The sequence below is a fragment of the Nelumbo lutea genome, chromosome 2 (assembly GCF_056320005.1).
Source record: "Nelumbo lutea isolate HS-2025 chromosome 2, American lotus-T2T, whole genome shotgun sequence".
Taxonomy (NCBI): Eukaryota; Viridiplantae; Streptophyta; class Magnoliopsida; order Proteales; family Nelumbonaceae; genus Nelumbo; species Nelumbo lutea.
This window is the reverse complement of record NC_142685.1, coordinates 31103400-31129091: the sequence shown is the minus strand read 5'-3', so window position 1 is coordinate 31129091 and position 25692 is coordinate 31103400. Positions and strand designations below refer to the sequence as shown.

General features: G+C 36.1%; 2 protein-coding genes across 2 annotated transcripts in view; both read right to left on the bottom strand.

Moving 5' to 3' along the window:
- Nucleotides 1-6155: 6155 nt before the first annotated feature.
- Nucleotides 6156-7924, bottom strand: LOC148869629 (uncharacterized protein At2g39795, mitochondrial-like). Its single transcript, XM_088974075.1, has 3 exons — nucleotides 7132-7924; nucleotides 6703-7031; nucleotides 6156-6604 (listed from the first exon to the last, which is right to left on the bottom strand). The coding sequence occupies exons 1-3, from the start codon at nucleotides 7402-7404 to the stop codon at nucleotides 6445-6447; spliced, it is 762 nt and encodes a 253-aa protein (XP_088830201.1). The 5' UTR covers nucleotides 7405-7924; the 3' UTR covers nucleotides 6156-6444.
- Nucleotides 7925-14843: 6919 nt separating this feature from the next.
- Nucleotides 14844-25692, bottom strand: part of LOC148869628 (uncharacterized) — a 38497-nt gene continuing 27648 nt past the window's right edge. The window contains exon 4 of the mRNA XM_088969924.1: nucleotides 14844-15209. Within this exon, the coding sequence (XP_088826050.1) occupies nucleotides 14844-15209 (366 nt within the window). The remainder of the gene's footprint in view (nucleotides 15210-25692) is intronic.

Genomic DNA, 25692 nt, shown 5'->3' with positions numbered 1-25692 from the left:
AACCAAACTTAAAAAGACTAAAACATGGCATGCCAGGCTTCTAAACAGCCAACAAACCACAAGAAAAGATGCACCAAATGGAAAACGACATCTTTTGTCTGTCAAAGTTTCTAGAAGACCTTTTAAAAAAGACTTGTCAAACGACTACTAAATTTAATCACTTGAGATGATAAAATTTTATAAAATGAATTTAAATTAGCTGAACGCTTTGACTGTTCAACTGGCGGTAGAACCAATGGTGAAGATCAATAAACTCATGGGCTCCACTGGAAAAGGTGCAAGCCCCATATATTTTATTACTGGCGTGAAACGTTGTTCATTTTAAAGCACAAAACATAAATCAAGATTTGACTGAACACGATGACTGTTCAACAGGCCGCGGAAACAATGATAAAATTCCACGCCAATATTTAAATACATGGGGCCCAAACCTTTTACAGTGGGGCTCATGAACAGCCATTCCACTGATGAACTAATTCCAAAGGAAATAACTCACATATAGGCCTCCAAGCCCAGAACCACTGAACTGTGGCAAGTGGCAACTACCACACCCAGAAAGGACTAATTTGAGAGATGAAAAAAGCTTCGATGCCGAAACCGGACCCATGAAAGGGGAACAGGTGGGGATGTTTTAGCATCTAAAAGGGCTATCTGCTTACGTGAAGGATGCTAGGTTGTTTAGATTTCTCTAGAGAAGTCGACTTACAAACAGGTGACTTTTTATCATTTCTCTCGTTTTACATCTGAGACCTCTCCGTGGGACATCAATTGACTGGACAATTCTTCCCAACTGAAGTCTGAAGGAGCTAATAAGGTGCTAGCCCATGCAATCCGTATGCAGAAACACTGACAATGCCACCCATAGTCCGACAATAATTTCAATTACCTAACTACAAAGAACTAACAGGGGTGCTCTTAGGATGCCGCCGTATGAGCAAATAGCAAGTTGGGTGTAACCGATCAGTTGGCAAACTATGGGAAATATCGACCTCTGCTTAGCCTGCCACAGCCAGTGATTTCCAGATTTTTGCTGTCTTCATGGAAACAACTCATTTAAACCAGCCGGTTCAGTGATTTGCTGACCCAACTCAACAGTTTTGAGGAAAAAAGTGGTTTTGGGGGAAATCAGAACCGGTCAAGTGACCAGTTCCCGGTTTTTCCGGTCCAACTGTCTGGTCCGGTTTTGAAAACCACGATGATGACCACAGGATTAAAAAAAAATTAATTTAAGTACATATACACATGAATCATACAATCAATGTTCACATATTCAAAAACTGAACCTTCAACGAAACAGCCTCTTTCGCATTTATATAGTTGAAAATTGAAATAATAAATCTACGGTTTTAAACCCATACAACCCCTTTTAAAAATAATCAACCAAATAATCAATAATTAAAAAGGGGATAGCCAAGTGCAGCAGGCTCCTACCGATGCAGGGTATGGGGAGGGGAGGGTCAGATGTATGCAGCCTTCCCCCCCCCCCCCCCCCCCGCCAGAGACAGTTTCCAAGATTTAAACCCTGCTCACCCAGGTCACAATAGGGCAACCCAACTATCGTCCACTCTCAACTTAATCAGACTTGATTAGTAATTGCATAGTGTTGTTATAAGCATTCCATGATCAATGTTGCTCGCTAATTTAAAAAACCACATCCGTGCTTTCGCAAATGTGAAATGGCTACTAATCTGTGTAAATAAAAAAGCCCAACTCTTTCTCTAAAACTTGATGTGGAGTGAGATCCACAAGTGGTTGAACCCTTTAATTGAATGGGCGATTTTCATGTTAATTCTTCCAAGTGTAGCCCCATAGATCTTGGTTTCACAAGGAACAAATTTACTTGGATGAATGAAGCGGGAGGCACTGGCAACACACCATTAAGAAACTTGACAAATCATCTGCTCAACATGAGAGCACATCAAGATCCTACTTTGCACGGCATAGCTTTCTGTGGATTGTAGTAGGCATGAGACTTTGTTCTATTTGTTCCTCAAGATCTCTCTGTACAAATCTTTCCCAGGTTTCCTTGGCCTCTAACGAGTTAGATGAATCAAAATGAACAATCTATTGATGATTCCATGATGCATGATTGAGTTATAACTTTGAACTTGGTAGGTTAAGCCTCAACAAGGTAGACAGGATCAAGGCAATCGCATATGTGAACCCGTTATTGATAAAAAATAAAAAATAAATCATCTGAGAACCAATAACTTATGGAAACTTAGATGTATCATGTATACCAAACCAGCTCCAATGATCCAAAGAGGGAATGGACCAACACCCTTTACAAATCAGGCAAACTTGGGCATCAAAGTAGAAATGCTAAAACTATAACTTCGGTACAGATGAACATATAGTAGAATGACATCTAGGAGGTAACGGTAACCTTGATATCCTAATTCTGCCACATGATTACATGATGTGGCGAATCCAGTTCATCCATCACATTGGTTACCATAAACATTGGTCATATGCTCACTTTCCTGAACCAGTCAACTTTGTAATCATCTCGCATTTCAATATTCTGAAGTGATATTATCACTCCAAACACCAATACTTAAATTGAAAAAAATAACTTACTGGAGACTTATTTCAGACATGTGGCAAGGACTTCAGAACTGAAACTTTTATGTAAATAGAGAATGGAGACAGTAACACAATAGTCCCCTCAGGCCAACAATCCATGCCTCTGCAAGGAAGATCATAGGTCATTTGGAATTTTGGATCTCTTCTGAATAATACCAGCTAGAAACCCATGCCAAATCTTGGATCCGATCTGCATTAATAACTCAAAACATTTGTTGTCCGTTTGAGTAGAGGTGCAACTTGGGTTGGGCCAACCTGAATACAACCCGCCATTGAGGGTTGGGTTGAATATTTGGTTAGGGTTAGGGTTGGAAATGCAAAACTGATATAAAGTTGGGTTGGGTTAGGGTTGACACCTTTGACAGCCTGCCAACTGAACCCAATGTACTACACTTCTAATAGTACATTCTTGTATATTATGTATGATATATGTAGTGATTTATATAGGTCTATTTAGTGAGAGGGATGAGAGAGGATGATGGTTAAAGATAGTTTATTGTAAAATATCATTATAAAATGATTAAAGCATGCTGCATATGCATCACTTTCATATGTAATATGCGCTTTTGTATAAATGCATGCATATGTAAATATAGTAGGTAGGTTTCCCAGGTTCCCACTTAACCAACCCAATCTCATGATTGGATTTGGTTAGGGTTGAGAAATTTAGGATGAAGATTGGTTTAGGTTATAGTTAAATTTGAGGCTTTGATTCATTGGGCTGGGCCAATGAATCAGAATAAGTGTTGTATCCTTACTTACCACTTCCTTTAAAATGTGTACAAGGGAGAAAATAAGGAATAGGTTGATGAAACGTAAGGAAAGGTGGGCCATCAAGGGTATGATTTTGTAGGTAGGCACCAACCGCACCCCGAAAGATGATTTTTGAGCCACTTCCAAGAATGTAAACAAAAGTGAGGATGGTGGAATTGGAGCAAGGCATTTGAAGGACAAAAGTATGGCTTTATTGAAGAAGTGGGTTATGGAGATTCCCAAAAGAGAACAATACATTGTAGCAATTAGTGATTAAAAGTATGGTGATTGAAAGTATCTATGGAGAGAATCCTATTGGAAGGGATTCTTGAATTTCTAGAAGCTCTACTCTAAGATGTCCTTGGAAATCAGTAATGACCATATTGCCTATCTTTTCTCAAAACATTAGTTATGATCCTCAACAAAAGAATAGTTTGAACAAGAACAAACCAATAGTGGATTTGGCAACGATGGACAATGGTATCCTATCATGAAATCTAGGATTAAGAGAGAGAGGGAAACTCCTGAAATTGTTGACCTCCTTCATACTTTTGAGTTTGAGCCATGTATTTCTTCCTTCTTTTAGAAATGGTAAGAGGGTGTGGGCCCCTAATTTCCATGGCACATTCTCTTGTTCCTTTTTTCAATAAACTTGACCAAGTTAATGTCCAGCCTTTTGTTTCTACCTATCTTTGGAAAACAAGCTGGACTGGCCCTGCTCCCCCAAGTAAAGGTTTTCTGTTGGGAGGCTTCTTTCAAATCATCAGCACACTCCACAGGAAACAGAAACGTTGGTGCTTATCCCCACAGTGTGTGTTCTTTGTCTCAAGAGTGGAGAGAGAGAGAGTTCACATCACCTTTTACTTCCTTGTCAATATTAACACAAGTGTGAAATCATTTTCCATCTCTGTTTTGGCAAGTCATGGACAGCTCCACAAAACATCACAGATCTTTTCACACAAGATGCAACGACATATCACACTAAAAGAATGAATCTGTTATGGTATAGCACAAGGACTGCTATATATATATATATATTATTGATCAATACACAAGGGCTGCTATATTATGGAGTATTTGGGAGGAGAGGAATGCAAGAATGTTCAAAAACAAAGAACAAGATGTGGATTTTTTAATTGAGCTGACCAACGTGAGGAAAGCTCATGGGGTGCTGGATTGCTTGTTTGAGAGGTGCTATCTTAGCACCTGTTAAGTGGTTGTAATCAGTTTTTTTCTTCCTTTTAATAATTTTTTCTTACTATCAAAAGGAAAAAAGATAGAAGGAAGGATCTTGTTAAGCTGGATTGCTTGTTTGAGAGGTGGTACCTTAGCACCTGTTAAGTGGTTGTAAGCAGTTTTCTCTGGTTCTGTGGGATTTGGTAATTCTTTGAGAGCTGAAATTATGGCTGTAATCCATGGTCCAAAACTGATAGCACAGTAGAGTTGGAGAAATTTGATAAGTGGAGGAGTCCACTTAATGAAAAGGGGCTTATTATATCTTCAAAATAAGAAAAGCAGAAAATCTACTTGGCTCGCTGCAAATCTACCAATAAGATACTTCAAAAAAATTTGATATTATTATGAATCACAATAAGCAAATATTGATAGAACATCCTAATGGTTGTCATGTCATTAAAAACTTTCCACATTAAATTTGGAAAATAGCATCATGTCCCAAAGGTTCAACATTCAACAGCATGGCAGTAGGTTTGCACCAACAGATGGTGCTTAGCCCTTTTTTGTATTAGTTATGGATGAATCAATTAGGCATTTACAAGAGGAGGTCCAATGGTGTATTCTGCTTTCTAACCATTAATCTAGAAAAGATCATAGATAGTTGCATTAAGTAATGAAGAATGTCATCTCATGGGCAAATTACAACAGACACATCCCATGGACTCTCAAACATGTTTTAAGGGAAGTGAAGTGGAAAGACATGTGAAGGATATAAATGCAGAATTCAAGTGGGTAAGGAGTGCAAATGGGTTAGCTGACTTCCTTGCCAAACAAGGGGCATGGGCTTCCATGTAACTTTGATTATGATAGCTTGGGGATGACTTTCATGTCATCAAGTTGTACTAATCTTATTTAAAATCCAATAAAATACAATTAATTTTTCTGCCAATCAAAAGAAAAAAAAATTAACGAAGATTGTCAAATCAGCATTTTCCATATATGTTCAGTGTCTTAACATCTTCAAGATGCATATTTACCTCATTTATGGTTAGTAACTTGATATCCCATGACAACCATTATTAGTTTATTACACAGCATAACCAATCAAATGGGCCTAGGCTGGACAACTGTTGGGAATGTTTATTTGACTATGGCATGTTAAGGTGAAAGAAGGGGAAAAATCAACGCCTTCAGGAATCAAAAAATACAGGAAAAGCAAAGATTTATAGCATTGGGTTGAGAATGTCATCTGAGGTTGTGAAGAAGGTAGCCAACATCATCATCATCCAAGCCTTATCCCACATGGAGAAGGTAGACATAGTCAAACTTTTAGGACTGCATGAGAACTGCAGTACTTGTCTCCTGATCAATTTCACATGTGAGACTAATGGAGTAACTATGGCAATAGTGAATGCAATACCAGTATACCACTCAGATGTGCAATTATTACATCATGACAGAAAATGGAAAAAAAAAAGACATAAGTTTTACTCACATTTTGAAGACCCAGGTTCTGAAAGAATATCACTTTCATTGCTAAGTGGTTGATGGCTTAATGCTAATAGTTCTAAAAAATGGATATCTTGAGGACAATAAAGATGGCAGCACAATCATTCAAGCTCCATGTCCAATCACAAATAAACAGGGGAAGAAACCCATTTAGACATTAATAATGGATTTAAGGACACCTTAGAAATGCACAATTGCATATAATATGTTTACAGTGGCTTCATTTCATTCACTATTTTAATATCAACTTCTGACATTACCAATCGTGTGCTTCCTTTAACATTATAGGCACCTGATATGGAGAATGACACAAGCATACTGATAACTGCAAAATACAGTTTTCAGCAATGATATCTAACAACCAATCTACAAAAATGATAGGAAAGAAGAATGCAAGACCACATTGACTAACAAATACATTTACTTCTCAATAAAAGATTTAGCAGTTCCCATCCATCGGATAAGCTCATTTTTATCTTTGTTAATCATATATTCGTGCAAGAAAACAGCAAGTTCATCATTTACCCCCCTCGCCTCCAAGAATTCCTGGAGTGCATCCTGAAGATCCTCACTCAATTTCCTGGAAAAAAAATCGAACACCATTCAATTAGAATGCAGAAACTACACCAAACATTCATAAATCATAACAAAGAAAATTAAAATCAAACAATGTCATACTTAAAATTGCGTCCCACGTAAGATCTTGCAGGCATTCCATCACGCTGAAGCATGAAAACTCTCTGAATCTCCAAATAATCCGACCACGCCATGCAGACAAACTCCATCACATCACTACCCTCCCCCTTGGAAATATCAACAATCACATTGATGTGAGGCTGCACATCCTCCCCTTTGGCATCATATCCGGATTTGCGAACAGAAATAGACTCATCAAACATCGTAGCCTCAATCTTAATCTCTCCCTCGTCTTCACATTTACCTCTCAGTCTAATCCACTGTTCCCCCGGCCGGTCCTCCACAATAAACGAATAGACTTCCGTAGCAGGCTTTATTCACAAAAATGATATAGAACTCAGAAGTATGATAGAAGAACATCAACTAATTAACCGATGAACCCAATTCAGTGAGAGATGAGAAAACTGACACCTTTTGGGGACGAGAATATTCGTACTCGTACTGAATTTCAGAGCGAAGCATTCTCAGTATGTTCGCATCGACGGCGGAGTGACGCATCTCATTGATGTAATTTCGTGTGCGCAGGACCGGATTAACAGAACTACATAAGGGTTTCTCGATTGGATGAGGATTTGGCTGTAGTCTTGAGATTAGGGCTTGAGAGCACGAAGATGAAGATTTGAAGAGGAAAATTCTTCGCGCCACCTGAACAAGGCGGGCCATGAGTCTGTAATTCTTCTGCATGCGCGTGCGAAGGAGGGTTTAAGATTGGGATAATAGCATATAAGGGCAATTTTTAGGTTTAATATCAATAAAAGTAATATATTTAATAAAAATTAAAAAATAGATTAATATTTTAAAAATAATATCTATAAAAAGCAAAAATATTGTTCATTTTCTTCTTTCCATTTATTCATCAGAGCCGCCGCCCGCCGCCCGTCACCACTCACCACTCACCACCGCCCACCTCCGTCTCCTCCAGCAATATTGCCGGAGGTAGCCGGAGACAGAAGTGGCGGAGGCGGTGGTGGCGGTGGCGGCGCCGGTGATTTTTTTGTCCAACGCCGCTACCTCCGCCCACCTACGCCTCCGCTTCCGACAATATTGCCGGAGATGGGTGGAGACAGAGGTGGCGGACAATAGCGGACGGCGGTTCTGATAAACAAATGAGAAAAAGAAGATAAACGGCGTTTTTGCTTTTTATTAATATTAATTTTTAAAAATTAATCTATTTTTAGAATTTTTTAAATATATTATTTTTATTAATATTTTAGATTTCAAAGGCAGGTCATAGGTGGGGGGCTGTCAATCGGTTTGATGGATCCGATAGAACTGATCCAAACCGATCCGCATTATACAATTGGGTTTTGGAGATGTAATAGTGCCTGTTCGGGAGGGCGTTAATGCATCGCCTTCTAGCATTGCAATTTGCAATGCAAACCCATATGTATGAAAAGTCGAAAAGCAATATTTGGTGAAAAATCCAATAAGCTCAAAAATACTTACACTGAAATGAGAAATCAACTTTCTGGTGAAATACTTTTTAGAAGTAGATAAATAATAAGTCGGTGCAGCCAATCAATATTGACGGTGTTGCAAACGATGAAGGATTAGATGAATGCAATAGTTGTAAGCGGGCTTTGTCCTGTATAACCAATGATTATTTTCCATGCCACTAACAGAATACATGGAATCCACATCTCTCACAGTGGGGCCATGTCCAATTCATTACTTGCATTGAATATTATCATTGGTTTTGCAGCCATTGCGATCAGTTGATCCAAATTATTTGAAAACGCGTACTTAGCAATTGAGATTAAGTCCAACAATGTTGGAAATTAATACCATATTAGCGGAGAACCATACGACCCATGGGATTTGTTAAGCAATCTATAATGCAGAAAAGGTACGGAATGGAAAGAGTTTTGATCAATTAAAACTCATTCATGAATTATGATAAATAATACCTAATTGTATGAATTTAGTTGACTGGTAAGATGTTTTTCTAATATCTTATCTTTTCCATATCATAGTTGAACCCTAAAAATACATAAGAGTAGACATTTTTTTTATTTTAAAAAAAATTAAATAATTAATAATTATTTTATATTTTTTATATTATTTTTAATAATTTTTATAATATAAAAATAACAATAATTATTTTCAATTAAGGTTGTTCATTAAACTGATGATATCGACCAACCCAGCCTATACAATCCTAGTTGGTTGGTTTTCTAGTATTTTTGGTTGCTTTTGGTTCAACAATTTCCCAACCTGACTAGGTTAGATCAGTTTTGCTTTGCTCATTTGTAAATCGACCAAAATCAAATGACTTGACCATAGATATATATTAATCTTTTATATTTTTTAATACGAGAAAGTGGAAAAATTCTCATATTTCTTACTCTAAAATATTTTATATCATAACTTTAATTTTTCAAGTTTAAATATTTTGAACCGATTGGCCAGACCAAAAATCGGCCTAAACCGATACAACCTGAGTAGGCTTGCTTTCACTAATGGTAAGTTGGTTTTGGGTGACCAACTCCCCAACCTGACCAAGTCAATTTGGCTGGCCACACAACTTACAACTAAACTGAACCAACCAAACACTCCTAATTTCACCTAAATTAATAGTTTACTATCTAATAAATAACAATAGTTTAATCCCCAATAATTATTGAAAATTTGTAGAAAAATGCACAATTATTGAAAATATATTGACAAAGAAAATACAACAAATAACTAATAAAAATACAATAATTATAAAAATATAAAAAAATACTAAAAATATATTAAATTAGTCAATAAATAGTGTAATCTCAAATAATAGTTTAATCTCTAAAAAATATTATCAATAAAATAATAATAAAAGTACAATAAATTAAATTTAAAAAATTAAGTAGCATTAGTTTAATCTCCAATAATTATTGAAAATGTTTTCATTAAATAACAAAACGAAAATAGGTTTATACATAATTATTGAAAATATATTTATCACAAAAAACAATAAATAATTACTGAAACTATAACAATTATTAATTTTAGTATATATAATATATAATAAATATAGATTAAGATTTTAAATTTATTATTAGTAAATATTAATTTTTTTATAGTTATTTTCTAGAATTATTAATTTCTATAATTGAAATTAGTTATTTAAAATATTATTCAGTTATTTAGATAATATTATTTAAATTTTAAAATATAAAATTGAATATTATGTTATAAGTTATAATTATTTTTCTATTTTTATAAATTTTTAAAATTTCTTACATAATTTCATTATTTTAACTATTTAAAAGCTGGTTATGTTAAATATTTCATTATTTGCAATATTTAGGTATAGAAATATTTTAAAAAATATATAAATATTTAAACTATTTTGTTATTTCAATTTTATTTATTTTAAATTTATTACATAATATTAAATATTTTATATAATTATTTAACTATCTTAATGCTTTTTATTTAAGATATTTAGTTATTGAAATATTTAAATGATATTTTATTTTTTTTATGTTAAATTTGAATAACATTTAAATTGAATAAACCAGAAAATCATAACTTATATTATTAGTACATAATTTCATGATGGATTTTGTAAAAATACAAAATTATTAATAATTTGACTATTATTAAATCTATTATTTATAGTTATTTTTTGTGTTTTTAATAAATATTTTAATGTTATTATATAATTTTGTTAGAATATTTAATTTAAATAAATTTTTAGTTTTTTAGTTCAAACTTTATTTAGATAGATATAGATAAAAAGTAAAATATAAGAGTATTAATAATATAACTATTAGTAAATCTATTATAATTATTATTTTGTGTTTTTAATAAATATTTTAATGTTATTATGTAATTTAGTTAGAACATTTCAATAGTTTTTAATTTTTTTAATTCAAACTTTCTTCTCATAGATATAGATAAAAAGTGGGGAAGAGGATAAATAGGACGTAGAGATAATTTAGGAGTAAGTGGAGAATAGTCTGGGGGGTAGCTTAGGAGAAATTTTAGGAGAGGATATTATTTAGGTTATTGGGAACCTGTGTGTGTATGAGAGAGAGAAATTTAAGGTAATTTTTTTATGGGAAGGAAGAGCATCTCATAAGTTGCTTCAAAAATGACATGAAATAAAAATAAAAATAAAAAAGGGAGAAATTTTCTAAACTGCTGTATTTGTGTTTGTATATATATATACATGAACTGCTATATTTCATAGCCTTAGCTACATAAACAATCGAATACTCATAAAATTGATTAAAATAGGTTAAATAAATCGGAGAATATACTCTCAATGCGCCATGGAATATTGTCAGAAAGCTCACACACCAGAGAGAGAATATACTTCAAGCACATCTAACATTTGTTTTTCTTATTGTGTACTTATAATATTATCACATTTTCATGTCCAAATGTATCAATTTAACAAATGAATAGGTTAATGTCCTACAAATATTTCCAGGATAAAAGTAAAGTTGATTAGTTTGTCCTACAAATTTTGCCTTTGCTACACAATCACAAAGTTTGTGTTGCTAATCGCTGCAAATCCATTATCCCCTTACTGAGATTTCAAAATTAATCTTGGTTTCTGAGTGGGTAGGAGTAATCCATTCTAATGTTTTAAAAATTGACTTGGAATTGGAACCACTTTGGCCATCGGTTTTCAGGTCAACGGTTCAACTGTTTGATTCAAATAGATGGCATGTTCTGACAATAAATTAAAAGAAGTTAAAAAAACTAATTAAAATTAAAAAAGGTAAAAAAAAAATGTTGAATGGGTCAAACAGATTGATGGTTTGGTCACCCAAGTCAATGGGTCATTGACCAATTCAACTATTTTTAGCTAGGGATCGTGCTTGGGGTAAAATGGAACTGATTGCCTAGACGGTTCCTAGGCCAAACGGTCCAAACAGCCGGGCCAACGACAGTTTAAAATTACTGATCCATTATTTTGTTCTATTGCTTTTTTCTCTCTCTTTCCCAATCTAGGGTTTGCACACTTTCTGTGTTAATATAAATACAAATATGTACACTATAAATACATATAAAATAATACAAAATTTTACACTCTACATATTTGTATTTATACTCCTCCCAAATGGAGCCTTAATGAATTCAATTTACACCCCAATTGCTCTAAGTTCTTTCTGCTCTTTCATATTGCCCACGGGAGGAATGCAACTTCTGTCCTTTGTTTTCCTCACTTTTCTCGTGAATGTCAATCCCATCCACCGGTCCTTAATCATTGATTCCTCCTTTCTTGAGCCTAAATGGTTATCTTCCATACCATCCAAATATGTTGTGCAATAGTGCAATTTCATGAATTTGTGCTGTGTTTTCCTTTTCTCAACATGATGAGCAGATAGGGTCAACATTCGTGCCAATGAACCAGGTAGGATATAGGTAATCTACCCCCTAAGAGCCATAAAAAAAAAAAAAAAAAAAAAAATCTTTATCTTTAGGCTATATTTGGCCTGATAGAATAAAAGAGAAAAAGAAAATTTGTTAATAACTTTTCCTCAACTCTCTACTTCTCTCATATTTTCTATCAAACCAAGCACATCATTAGGATTTAAATTAGCTTTTAGATCTCATACATGGCTTATATCTTCGTCAATTCTGAGTTTTTTGATATCAAACAAACATCTGATTTAACAGTGAACATCCCATCCACCTGCTGCGCCTTCTCATTTAAATTACTGTTCCGCTTGACTTTTGGCATTATCTTGGAGGGCAGGGGCTGTTGTAAGGCCCAGCCGTCCACCCAAAACAGCACTTGTCTCCTTTGCATGCCCAAGGTCTATAAAGGTCCGTTGTAAATCCCCAGTTTTGTAAAATGATTTTCTATGCCCATGAGATTCCATTCTTGGAGCTGGCCTAAAAAATTGTTTTCATCGAAGTTTTTAACTGTGGTAATTGCAATCATCTCATCTAATTTTTTTGACACAGTTGCAAGTAAATTCTCTCATTTAGAATCTCTGAACATGTCTAAAATACCAATGCAATTGCTTTGACCAAAATGTTTATTTTTCAAATTTTATTTTCATATCAATCACTATCCCAAGCCCTTCCGGTCTATTTTCTGAAATTGATTTATTTTTCAAATTTACCCTTCATATCAATCACTCAAAGGTAAAGATGCAACTTTAAACTTTTTTTTTATTGTCGTTATTCATTAAGTTTATACTGTATTTTTGTAAAAACAATAATAACTGTATAGGTATTTTGCACATTTTCATGTCCCTTGTTAGAGGATTCTACCGGGGGAACCCATTTGTAACTTTGTCAAAAGATTCAACTGAGGTGATTGCAATTACTAAACTTTTGAGGGAGATTTCAGCAATTAGCCCATTAAATGATAATGTATGACTCAGATCATGCCGAATGGTTGGACCATTCACATATCAAGTTCAATGGTTTTCTAAGTCATTTACTTGGCCAAAAAACTCAAAACCTTTATATGCAATCATGTTAGAAAATTTTCATTTTTCATTTTTTTTAATTGAACAGCTACGAGGTTGATTCAAAAGACTGGACTATTCGACCCACGACTCAATGACCTTAACACTCAACAGGTTGATGTCATAGTTTAATAACACTAAGATATTACGATTTTCTACAATGTTTTTGAGCCGTCGTTAACCCAGACGATCGGAACATTCGGCCTGGAAACCGTCCAAGTAATCAGTTCCGTTTCATCCCTAACCTGTTCTTGGGTAAAAAACAGTTGACTTCGTCAGAAAACCGCTGACCCATGTGATCGAACCGTCGACTCGTTTGACCCGGCCAGCGGTTCGTTATATAATGTTGTAGAACTCAGATCTGAGGTCCAGTCTAAGGCACGAACTCAGATCTGTGATCTGAGAAGAAGAAGAAGAAGAAGAAGAAGAAGAAGAAGAACTATAGGTGTTTAGACTTAAGAGAACTCAGATATGAGATCCACCACGCTTGCCGTCGTTATCGCCGCTATCGTTGTCGGTGAGCATCAAATCCTCTTCCTTCTTCCCTCCTCCTCTCCTTTCCTCCTTTCTTTCCTTCTTTCTTTTTTACTTTATCAGCTGAACCTGGCTTTTCTCAGCTGACGTCTCTTCTTTCTTACATGAGGTTTGCATATTAGGGCAAATCTCTTCTTTCTTACATGAGGTTTGCATATTAGGGCAAATCTCTTCTTTCTTACATGAGGTTTGCATATTAGGGCAAATCTCATATAAACATTTGCCCTAATATGCAAACCATTCGACCTGGACGGTTGAACTGCTGACCCGGGAGCTAGAACGGTTTCATTTCCAGGTGAGTTTTTAAAACCATGATTTTCTAAGCTATTTTCATTTACAATATTTATCATTATCAAAATAATACATTAAGAAATCTTAGACAAAAATACCCACCATGACAAAATTAGAAGTCCTCGTCCAAGCCTTGTCCCAACTATATTGGGTCCGCTACATGAACCCGGTTTTGTCAATCCATTCTATTTAAGGCCATATCCACTGTTGCATTGTTAGTGCTTAAATCATTACTTACTACTACCCATGCCCTTTTTGGTGTACTTCAATCTCTTCTAGCCCCTTAAATGTATAAAAAATCACTTCTAACTAACACAGTTGGTGGTCTTCCATGCATGTGCCCATACCATTTTACTCCACTCTCTCTCATTTTATTACCTATTGGAGCTACTTCTAGACTCCTATAAATAATTTTATTCTTAATTCTACCCTTTTTAATTTTTCCACTCATCTATCTTAACATTATCATTTCTGCCACATTAATTTTTTAGACATATTTCTTAACTGCCCAACACTCTTCCCCGTACAACATAACTGGCCTTACACCTGTTTTATAGAATTTATCTAAATTGTAGATAAACTTGAGTTTCAAATTTGACCTTGGTTCAAGTTGAAACAAGGATTGGCAACAAAGTTCCGACTGTCTGGGAGGAGATTGACAGTGTATCAGGGAAATTGAGATAATAACAAGTCTGGATCTGCCGGCCACGTTCACACAGCCTAAGGAACATTGGCAATATAAAGTGCAAGAGATGTCCCCGATGTTTGGTTGTATGAACGTGGCCAGCAATGTGTTGTGGTATCTGAACTCAGTTCTAATAAGCCACGATTTTGTCTCACAATTCTCTCTCTATCTTCCTTTTCCACTGGGGTCACACTGTTTCAATTTGTTGCATGTGCTCGATTTTGAGATTTGAAATGGCTCAAGATTGGTGCTGATTCCCTGGATTTTAACCCGCTGGAATTATCATCAGTTGCAGTGTTGCCTTCTGATTTATTTTGGGAGCGTGAGACAATATCTGCAAGCTGCTCTTTCTTGTCAACTTCCTGGCTATCCTTTGTTAAATTGGCACCTGACTGTTTCTTTGATTCAACCGCAATCTCCTTCACAACCTCCTCTAATGCATCCAGTCTGACCTTCACCTTTAATAGCTCTGGATCAGATGGCACTTCTCTTTCTTCTCCAGCCACCAATTCCAGTTCATTTGCTTTCTCTTCCTCCTCTTGCTTCTTTTTCAGCTCTAGTTCCTGAAACAGTTCCAAAAAAGATAGTCATCAAGGCAGGAAATATAGTTATCCTTGGGAAAAAGAAAATGAATCTCTATTAACAAATTGCTAAATGCTTGCAAGCTATGTTAATCAGTTATATTTTATTTAACATACATGCATAATAAACCACCAATAACTTCAGCAGTTCCTTTTAAACCTCTTTCCTGTTATTGTTATTACAGTAAACTGAACTTTTTTTTGAACAATAACAGAAATAATTCATTGATAAGCAAGTTAAGCATAAATACAACACGGAGAGAGAACCTCTCTTATCTCTTCCAAAAACGACAGAGGGAAAAAATTACAGAACAGCCCAAAACATATGACTTCTTCCCACCCCTTGTTTGGCCAACATGTCAGCAAAGGAATTAGCATCCCTTTTTACCCATTGAAAACAAACCTCCAAGTCTTGTAACGCATTGTCTATTTTCCTCTCTCATAGATATAATTCCACCAACCAGTATCCTCCTCCTTTTGCAACCAACCTATAACCCATTTAGAAAAAAAGTCCCCCTTCAATCATCAACTTACTAATATTCAAATCCTTAGCTTTTTGAATACCTTCCAAAATAGCAAAAATTTCAGCCCTCAGCGAGTCACCAGGAGACACTATTCCCAAATTGAAAAAAAGGGGCAGGAAACTAGTAAGTGATAGCAGGACTCACCTTCAGCTTGCAAAGAGAACACCAGTGGGGGGATAAAGACCAATTGGGTCTCTTTCTCTGGAGAAAGTCACAAGTGTTATTTTTTCCAGAAATAATTCCCAGTAAAAAGCTCCAACCCTAGGTGGAATAGGTCTACTCCAAACCTCTTTAACAGGAAAATGAAACTCATGCTATCACCCAGTTGAGTTAGGGCTTTGAAGGAGGCACAAGAGAAAGAGCCTGAGGAGGAAAGAGTCCAAATTGGTGCATCACCTTTTGTAGGATTTAAAGTCACTCTCTCAAGGCTTTGGATCAAGGACGAGACATCAACAATTTCAGAATCATGAAGACCTCTTCTAAATTCCAAATCCCACTCATGACTAGGGGTGTCCATGAAAAACCGAAAAACTGAACCAAACCACAAAATGCGATTAACTGAACCGATGGTTCGTGTTATGGGCCCGGGAAGTTTGGTTTTTGGTTAACCAAACTGACCGGTATATATATTTATATGTATATTTTATATATATTTTTAATATATGTCACATATTTTCTATATTTTATATATAAATATACATTCATTATATATATAAATATATACTTATATTATATTTATAATAATCTATTTATAAATATGTTATATATATTATATATTTTTAGAATATTTATAATATATTATATATCATTTATTATTTATAATATAATATTATACATATTTTTATATAATATATATTATAAATATAAAAAACCAAAAAACCGAACCAATCAAAAATCGAAATCGGCGGACTAGTTAACCAGTGATACCGGTTCAGTTTCGATTTGGACAAATGGAAAAACTGGTATCACCAGTTCGGTTTGCAAAATATGCCCATGGTTCGGTTAACCGAACCATGGATACCCCTACTCATGACTAGACCCAGAATTAGACTGAACCAAGAAAGAGGGATAAAGGTTCATCCCTACAATTTGACAAGCCAAAATAGAGAGGGATATTGGTCCTTTAGGGGAGAGTTACCCAACCAAACATGTTCCCAAAATTTGATTCAATTCCCACTCATGGCCAAACCCAGAATTAGATTGAACCAAGAAAGAGGATAAAGATTCATCCCTACGATTTGAAAAGCCAAATAGAGAGGGATATTGGTCCTTTAGGGGAGAGTTACCCAACCAAACATGTTCCCAAATTTTGATTAAATTCCCATAGCAAGGTTTATACCTGATAAATGGCAAGAAGGAAGAATGGCATGGATGGATTTCCAAGGAGAAGCTCATAGCCCTAGTCTGAACTCCGAAGCCCCAACCTTCAGCCACAAGACAGTGAATGCTGATGATCACTTTTTCCCACAACTTATCTCTATTCACCAGCAATCTCCACAACCATTTACCTAATAGAGCAGTATTTCTTTCTTGAATATTCCCAATACCAAGGCCACCACACTTTTTTTTCCTTTTATGATTAGTACACCACACTCCTTATTTCTACATACCATATCCCCTTTCACCCTATGGTCCTTTTTCTCCTCACCTAGCTCCCATAGAAAGTCCCTCATCAAATTTTCCAACTTTTTGCTTACGCCTAGAGGATTCTCGAAGACTGACATGAAGTACACTAGAAGATTGGCTAAGGTGGATCTAATCAACATACTCCTTCCTCCCAAAGATAAATAATTGCTTTTCCATGAAGCCAATTTCTTAGTGAATCTATCAATCAGGTAAACTGAATATTTCATTAATAAGGAGAAAATAATTTACAAAAGACAAGAGAGGCCTTGTAGCTAAAAAGGCAAATAATAAAAAATAAAAATGGATTAAGAGGACTGCAAATGGGATGGCAGATTATCTGGCTAAGCAAGGGATACATAGGCAGCTATTGTTTTGGGCTGAATAGTAATTGGCCAAAGTCTGTAACTTAAAGGGTACTTGGGAATTACCTTCACAACTCTAAATTGTACTCTCAACTCTTTCTTATTTAATGAAATGTTTTGTCAATCAAAACAAAAAAAAAAAAACAAAAGCTAAAAAATTAAAGATGGTTTTAACAATCCCCTCCTCTCAAATCCAAAATAGACCAAAAGTTTCCCACAAATAAAGCACCATAAACATCTTCAAATCTTCGGAAGAACAAGAACCCAGTTCACAATATGGGGTCCAAATAAGAACATAAATTAACAGGCTGTGGAACAAATGATAACACCCCACACCACTCAAAATACATGGCCCACAACCCTTAAATCTCTCGCTTAGCATTTATGGCTGGTGTGGGGTTATCATTGGTTCCACAGCACAGCCATCGCATCCAGCTAATCTGAATTATCTTTTTACCATAAAAAACCTTTCATTTCATTATAGTCAAGTATTGCACACCCCAATAGGCTGAAAATGGAACTAAACTCCAGAATACCTTAACATTGGTTCCAGCATTAACTCTAGGCCCCAGATAAAATTAAAAAAAAAAATCTCATAAAGCTGTAGAATGGACAAAGATTTCCCTAAAGAGAGAAAGGAGAGAATATGAAATGAATTAAGCTCTCCAAAATGAATAAACAAATACAGCATGCATTGATCAAAAAACAAAACAAATACAGCATGCCTTTATCATGATCTCACACAGAAAACATGCATCCACAATTCAAAATCCTCTACTCTTTGGATGGTTTATGAGAAATGAATCCAATGATAATAATCACACAAATGCTTCCACTTATAGCAATTTGAGATACTTGCACTTGATTTCTTGTCATTACCTTCTAGCATGGTTCAAAGTATCGATACACCTTTGTGTATCACCAGAGGTGTATTGGTAATTTAAACCATACGCCTTCTATTTTTCTTATTTTTTTCAAATTTCAGATTTAAACACACACACACACACACACACACACACACACACACACACACACACACACACACACATATATATATATTAGTTAATAAAAAATGGGTTCCCAAAAACACCTGTAAACAGGTGCATCAGGCATCGATACTTTGAACCTTTCCTTCTAGTAAGATCCAACTAGAAACAAACATCAAAACAGTACCACTTTGGGTTATAAGAATGAACTTAGTTAGCAGCCTCCAGCTCGTTCTCATCACTCTCTGTCTCTAATAGGTTCACTAAATGTATGATACCAAATAATTTGACCCCCGTAGCTTCCATAATATTGGTATTTATAATAAAAAAAATCAATATTGGCTAGTGGTGACTTCAATAGAGCTTAACCTAAAAATATTGGATAAATATCACATAACCAACCTGCTTGGTTCCAATTATCCTCCCAAATCTGATTTGTGTTCCAACAACTTTCATGTAACTCGCAAATTCTTGCTGAGACCTCATAATCCCTTTCCATGAGCAAACCCCACAAGTAGACATTTTTTTTTTCTAGAATCCCATTCAAATCTAGCTGCACAATATTTACAATTACAAATGATCACCCTTCTCTACAGTGCAAGTAATTCAACCACAAATTGCAATAAGCACTTCATTGGCACTGATTTATGGCTCTTATATGCCTGAAACCAAGGTCCTTAAGCTTATTTGAACAACAAAACAAAACCCGTTTCATAAAATATAATTCTTTTTTTATTGGTAACGGTCAAAATTTCATTAATCACAAAAAAGAACTTCTATCCCCAATGCATCCATCTATAAGTTATCTTTTTGTATTTCTTCCAATTACTTTGTTACAGCTTAAGGTACTTTGAGGAAAGACAAACAATAGGTTAGCATACTAGATAAAGCACTTTGAATAAGAGAAATGACATCCAAGAGATACGTACCTATAATTCCAACCAGAAAGCCTCTTCAGGACCCTTTCAGTCACCATATACGAGGTGAAGAAGATGCATTAGCATCAATAGGCAATTCCAAATAAGTAAAAAGAAAGGTACCAATTTGGAAAACCAAGACAAGTACAATTTTCTAGTGGTTCACAATAACTTTTGGATTGAAAACCTAAATTAAAGCCTTCATGAAAACTGCCCCACTAGCATATTGCAAATGCCATACTAGAAAACCATCAGATCCAAATATATCAACTAAGCCAAACCATTTTCCTCTTGTGATCAGTGTCCTTGGTGTTAACCCCTGAAAACTAGAACAGAACTCAGTAGAAAAACAGAACCTTTGATAAGAATGGAAAAGGAAACAGAAGACACACAAGAAAATACTACTCTCATGTCTCAGGAAAGCCCATAAAGTGCATGACCTCCTCTACAATTCCCCATTATTATAGATTATAATGGAATATTCCTTTAAATCAATTTTAGACACAAAACCCAGTTCCTCAGCCCCAGGTAAGTCTGCATGTTCATTGGTCACCAGTACACTATCAAGGATCCCCCTCCCCCCAGGCCCAGGCACAAATGCACTTTGAGAATTGCCTACCAAATCTACCACTTAGCACCTTGGCAACAACATTAAAAAGTGCTTGATATTAGACTAATAGGTGAAAGTCTTAATTCAACTCAATTCAGCCTTAATCCCAACTCTTTGGGGTTGGCTACTTCTAAGTCAAACTCTTTCAGCTCAATTTCATCATCTTTCATAGAAGTTAATGATGTAAGAAGTAAAAACACAATTTGCTTTCTCATGCTGTCAATGAAAGCCTGGAATGGGGTGAACTAGGACCAGAAATTAATTTGTGAACTGTCATAGTTTGAGCCAAGTGGTGTTGTATTTTCTTGGCCTACTAATTTTTTTGGGTATTAAGGAGATTTGACCACCTTTTACTTTTTTTTTTTTTCTTTTCTTTCCCAGATTGCTTCCCCAATGAAGAATTTCATTCACACATTACCTTCAGGATTGTTCCCAGAGCTATTTGGGTTTGCCTTGAGGGGCTTGGTACAACGGCAGCTCATAGAATCAAGAATGCATAATATTTAACATCACATTAACTATTTGAAGTAATGCAATTGAGGAAAAAAATAAAGAGATTAAGATTTTACATGCTCAAATATTTTTTTATGTTATATTTGATTTTATTTTTAAGTTCTCATTTAAAATATGTTTTACATGCTATGTTTATATATTTTAATTTGAGATAATAGGCTTTTTAAAGCATTTATTTTAAAAATTAACTTTTTATTTTTTAATTAATAATGTGTTTAATATTTCAATAACTTGCATTTTTGTGCCTTGCACCTTAGGCGCAAAATGGTCCTTGTGCTTTTTTTTTCTGCATCTTTCACTTTTAAAATGCTGTGAAGGAGTGTACAATGGTGTTGGGATGTGAATTTAGGCAATGGCCATTGAAATATCTGAGGCTTCCTCTAGGGGGGAAGCCATGTGACACTTCCTTCTAGGAGGTGATTATTGAAAGGCTTATGAAAAAATTAAATAATTGGAAGAGGAATTACCACTCAAAAAGGTGGAAGGTTGACTTATTAAAATCAACATTATCCAATCTACCCATCTACTTTTTGTCAGTCTTTAGAGCCCCCATGAAAATTGTGCAAAAAATAAAAAAATTTTATTAGAGATTTTCTTTGGGACACTGGAAGCCAGAAGAAAGACATCTTTTGAATCGGAAGCATCTGTGCAAAGGCAAGAAGGAAGGAGGTTTAGGAATTGGGAGGTTGAAGGAGAAAAATAGCCCTTCTAAGCAAATGGTTGTGGAGGTTTCCTAATGAATCGGAGACATTGTGGTATTTGGTTGTCAAAAGCATGGACTTAGTAGAAATCACTATTTGTTGATTCAGTCAAGCTTCTTGTGAGAGAAAGAGGGGGAATGTGAAGATTTCAGCAGTAGAGAAGGAAGGAGAAGAAGAAAAGAGTAGGAGGTCAACTAGGATTGTGAGAAAATTTAACCCTAGCCGCCTACCTCTCATTATATTTATAATTACCTTAAAGATGAGATATTACAAGGATGCCCTTAGTAGGGCGGCTACTAAAACTGAACAGTCACAACTTTCAAAAATACAAACTAATGGGCCTAGGCCCAACAACTTCCTAACTAAATAAAAACAAACTAAAATAAAACCGGGCCACTCAACACTCCCCTCAAGTTGTGAGTAAATGTCACACATTCCCAACTTGCGTAGATCATGCTCCAGCTTGTTCTTTGCAACACCTTTTGTTAGAACATCGGCAAGTTGCAGATCAGAAGCAATGTATGGAAGATAAACTTCTCTAGAAGTTGACCTTTCTCTGATAAAATGTCTATCCACTTCAATGTGCTTAGTTCGGTCATGCTGGACTGGGTTATGGGCAATATTAATTGTTGCCTGGTTATCACAGTATAGCATCATGGGTTCTTTTGCCTGTACACCAATTTCTTCTAACAGAGAACGGATCCAGAGAAGTTCTGAAACTCCATGTGCCATGGCCCTGTATTCGGCTTCAACACTTGATCTTGCCACCACTGTTTGTTTCTTACTCTTCCATGAGACTAGGTTACCCCCAACTAGGGTGCACACTCCTGAAGTTGATCTCCTGTCATCAAGGCATCCTGCCCAATCTACATCTGTATAAGCCTCTAGTTTCAACTAGATGTGAAGAATGCTTTCCTAAATGGAGACCTGCAAGAAGTGTATATGGATCTTCCTGCTGGTTTTTACAATGATACTGAAAAGGGAAAGGTATGCAAGCTTAAGAGGAAGAAGTCACTCAGGACTTGAACCGCCCCTTACAAAAAACTCCAAGGAACCCTAAAAAATTAGGGCGCCACTTCCTAGGTCAAAATTGAAGAGTCCAACAAAAACAGGACTCTTCCCCTTTCTCTAGTTTTTCTTGATTCTGATGAGAAACCCTAGACCAGCTACAGGGCACACAGATCCATCAAGAAAATCCAAAAACTGGGCTTACCTGAGAACTTCGATCAGCCTCTTAAATCACCATGCAGTCGGCCGATCTAGGGCCGCATGAGAGAACAACTTTGAGAACCTTCAGCCTGCTCTGATACCAAGTAGAAATCACTATTTGCTGATTCAGTCAAGGTTCTTGTGAGAGAAAGAGGGGGAAGGCGAAGATTTCAGCGGTAGAGAAGGAAGGAGAAGAAGAAAAGAGTAGGAGGTCAACTAGGATTGTGAGAAAAGTTAACCCTAGTTGCCTACCTCTCATTATATTTATAATTAACTTAAAGATGAGATATTACAAGGATGCCCTTAGTAGGGCGGCTACTAAAACTGAACAGTTACAACTTTCAAAAATATAAACTAATGGGCCTAGGCCCAACAACTTCCTAACTAAATAAAAACAAACTAAAATAAAACTGGGCCACTCAACAGACTTCATCTTAATAGTGGGACTAGGGTCCAAATAGAAATTCTATTTTAAGAAGTCAAGCAATTCTAACCTTCCAATATTTTTCCAACACATAAGGTACGATGTCCCCTTTGGTGCCAAGGTGAAGTTTTGGGAAGATGCATGGTGGGGAAATTCTGCCTTCTCTCAAGCTTTCCCCAAGATTTATAATATCTCTAACCTTAAAAACAAACCAGTTGCTGATTTGGTTTCTCATGATGGGAGAGGGTTGGGTTGGGACTTGAGCTTAAGAAGGGCACTAAGAGAGCAGGAAATCAATGAGCTGACTTGCTTCCTTGATATCCTCCAACAAAATAAACATTTGTCCTTCAGGGGTCGATGGGAGAGTTTGATACCTAATATTAGTGGTCTTTTCTCTTGTTCTTCCTTTTTCAAACCTTCAACCTACCTAATGAAGTGAACCCATTCCCAAGTAAAGAAGTGTGAGGTAGTCCTATTCCTCCTAAGGTTAAGGTCTTTTGTTGGGAAACTGCCAATCTAGTTATTAACACCTTTGAGAGGCTTCAAAGGAAGTGACAAAATTGGTGTCTCTCGCCTCATGTGTACGTCCTTTGTTTAAGGAGTGGGGAAACCAGTAACCATCTCCATTTGCATTGTACCTTTGCATCCAAGATGTGGGAACATTTTTACATTTTTACTCTTTGGCAGGGTATATATGGGTGGCTCCAACAGAGTTGTTTAACACAAATTGATTGAGATTTTCCACAGAGCCAAAAACAATTAGGCTATGTTTGGTTTGAAGGAAAAGGTAAGGAAAGGAAGGGAAAGGTAGGGAAACCTATACGAGGTTTATAAAGGTTTCCCTATCTTTCCCTTCCTTTCCCTACTTTTTCCTTCAAACCAAACACAACCTTATGGAAATGTATAAGGGGTGTTGTACTTTGGGGGTTTTGGAGTGAAAGAAATGCTAGAATTTTTGAGAAGGCAAGAGGGTTGGAGGAGTTGTTCGAGCTCACCATGATAAGAGCAGCCCATTGGCCATTGTTGTGTGATAAATTAAAGGGTATCTCCATAAATGATTTATTAAGGGCTGGGATTTTGTTGCTGAATTTCTGGAGAAATCCGGAAAGGGTTGTCAGTTGGTGTGCTCCAACAGAAGGTAAAATTAAACTTAATTTTGATGGCTGTTACCTTGGGAACCCAGGAAATTCAGGTGTTGGGGTGTAGTCAGGGATTCAGGGATCATAATGGAAGCATTCTACTCAACTATTCCAAGCCTATAGGTGCTGGGAATTCTTTAAGAGCTGAATTGAAGGCTCTGATTCAGGGATTGGAACTATTGAAAATGAAAGAACTGAGAAATGTAGATGTTGAAGGTGACTCTCAAACTATAGTTTATTGGATGGGAAAACAGGATTTGATTCCATGAAGGATTAGGTCGAGGATGAGACAAACACAACATTTGGACTCCTTATTAAATAGCTCACTCAAACGGGTGCTAGAAGTGCTAACGATATAGCATGCTCTAGCTAGGGCAGGAGTGGCAAAAACCATCTTGAATGGGGCTGTCCAAGGCTGGGTTATAACCTGTAATTTGTGTCTTGTTTTTTCTTGTTATTTACTGTCTTGAGTTTCTACCACCATTTGCTTGGCTAACCCATCAGCAAAAGTGTTAGCAGATCTCTTTACACAATTGTACTTTACTTCCATATCCTTAGCCAGCCACTTGAAATTTTTCTTTTCATTGCTATAGTTCCACAACACAGCCTTGTCTTCTTTCATCCACCCTGCTATCACCTCCAAGTCACCTCCAACCACAAACCTCTTTATATTCAATTCCTTAGTCATATCCTTAGCCAGCCACTTGAAATTTTTCTTTTCATTGCTATAGTTCCAAAACACAGCCTTGTCTTCTTTCAGCCACCCTGCTATCACCTCCAAGTCACCTTCAACCACAAACCTCTTTATATTCAATTCCTTTGCCTTTCAAACTCCTTTCAATACCGCAAGAATATCAGCATTGAGGGAATCACCTACACCTATTGGGCCTGAAAACATCACTGAAACATTCCCATTTTCATCCCTGAATACTCCCCCAATACCAGATTGCCTTGGGTTCCCTCTACTACTGCCATCAAAGTTCAGCTTTATATATCCAGTAGGGGGAGGGGTCCAAGAAGGACTTAGCCCAGTTCTAACCTGGGCAGAACTGGCAATCTCTTCCCACTTTCTCAGCAAGTCATCTAGACTAAAATCAGTAAATAAAGCTGAGGACTTTAGCCATAGTGTTGGCCCTTAAGTGGATTAGCTCCATTACATTTTCAATGATCCTTTCCCTTTCTGAGAAGATTCTTGAGTTTCTTTCTTCCCACAAGGTCCAACATACAGCAGTCCTTAAGCACCTCCACATGATCCTTCCTCTTTCCAAATGCCATAAAAAATAAGAGGAAGAAAATAAAATTTGCACATCAATGGGGGATTCCACTTACACCCAAAAAGGGAGAAGACCCACTCCCAAATTGTTTTTGCAAAATGGCAAGTAACTAAATGGTGATAGCCAGTCTCCCCATCAGCTTGGCAGAGAATGCACCTATGCGGGGATAAGCAAGTCTTG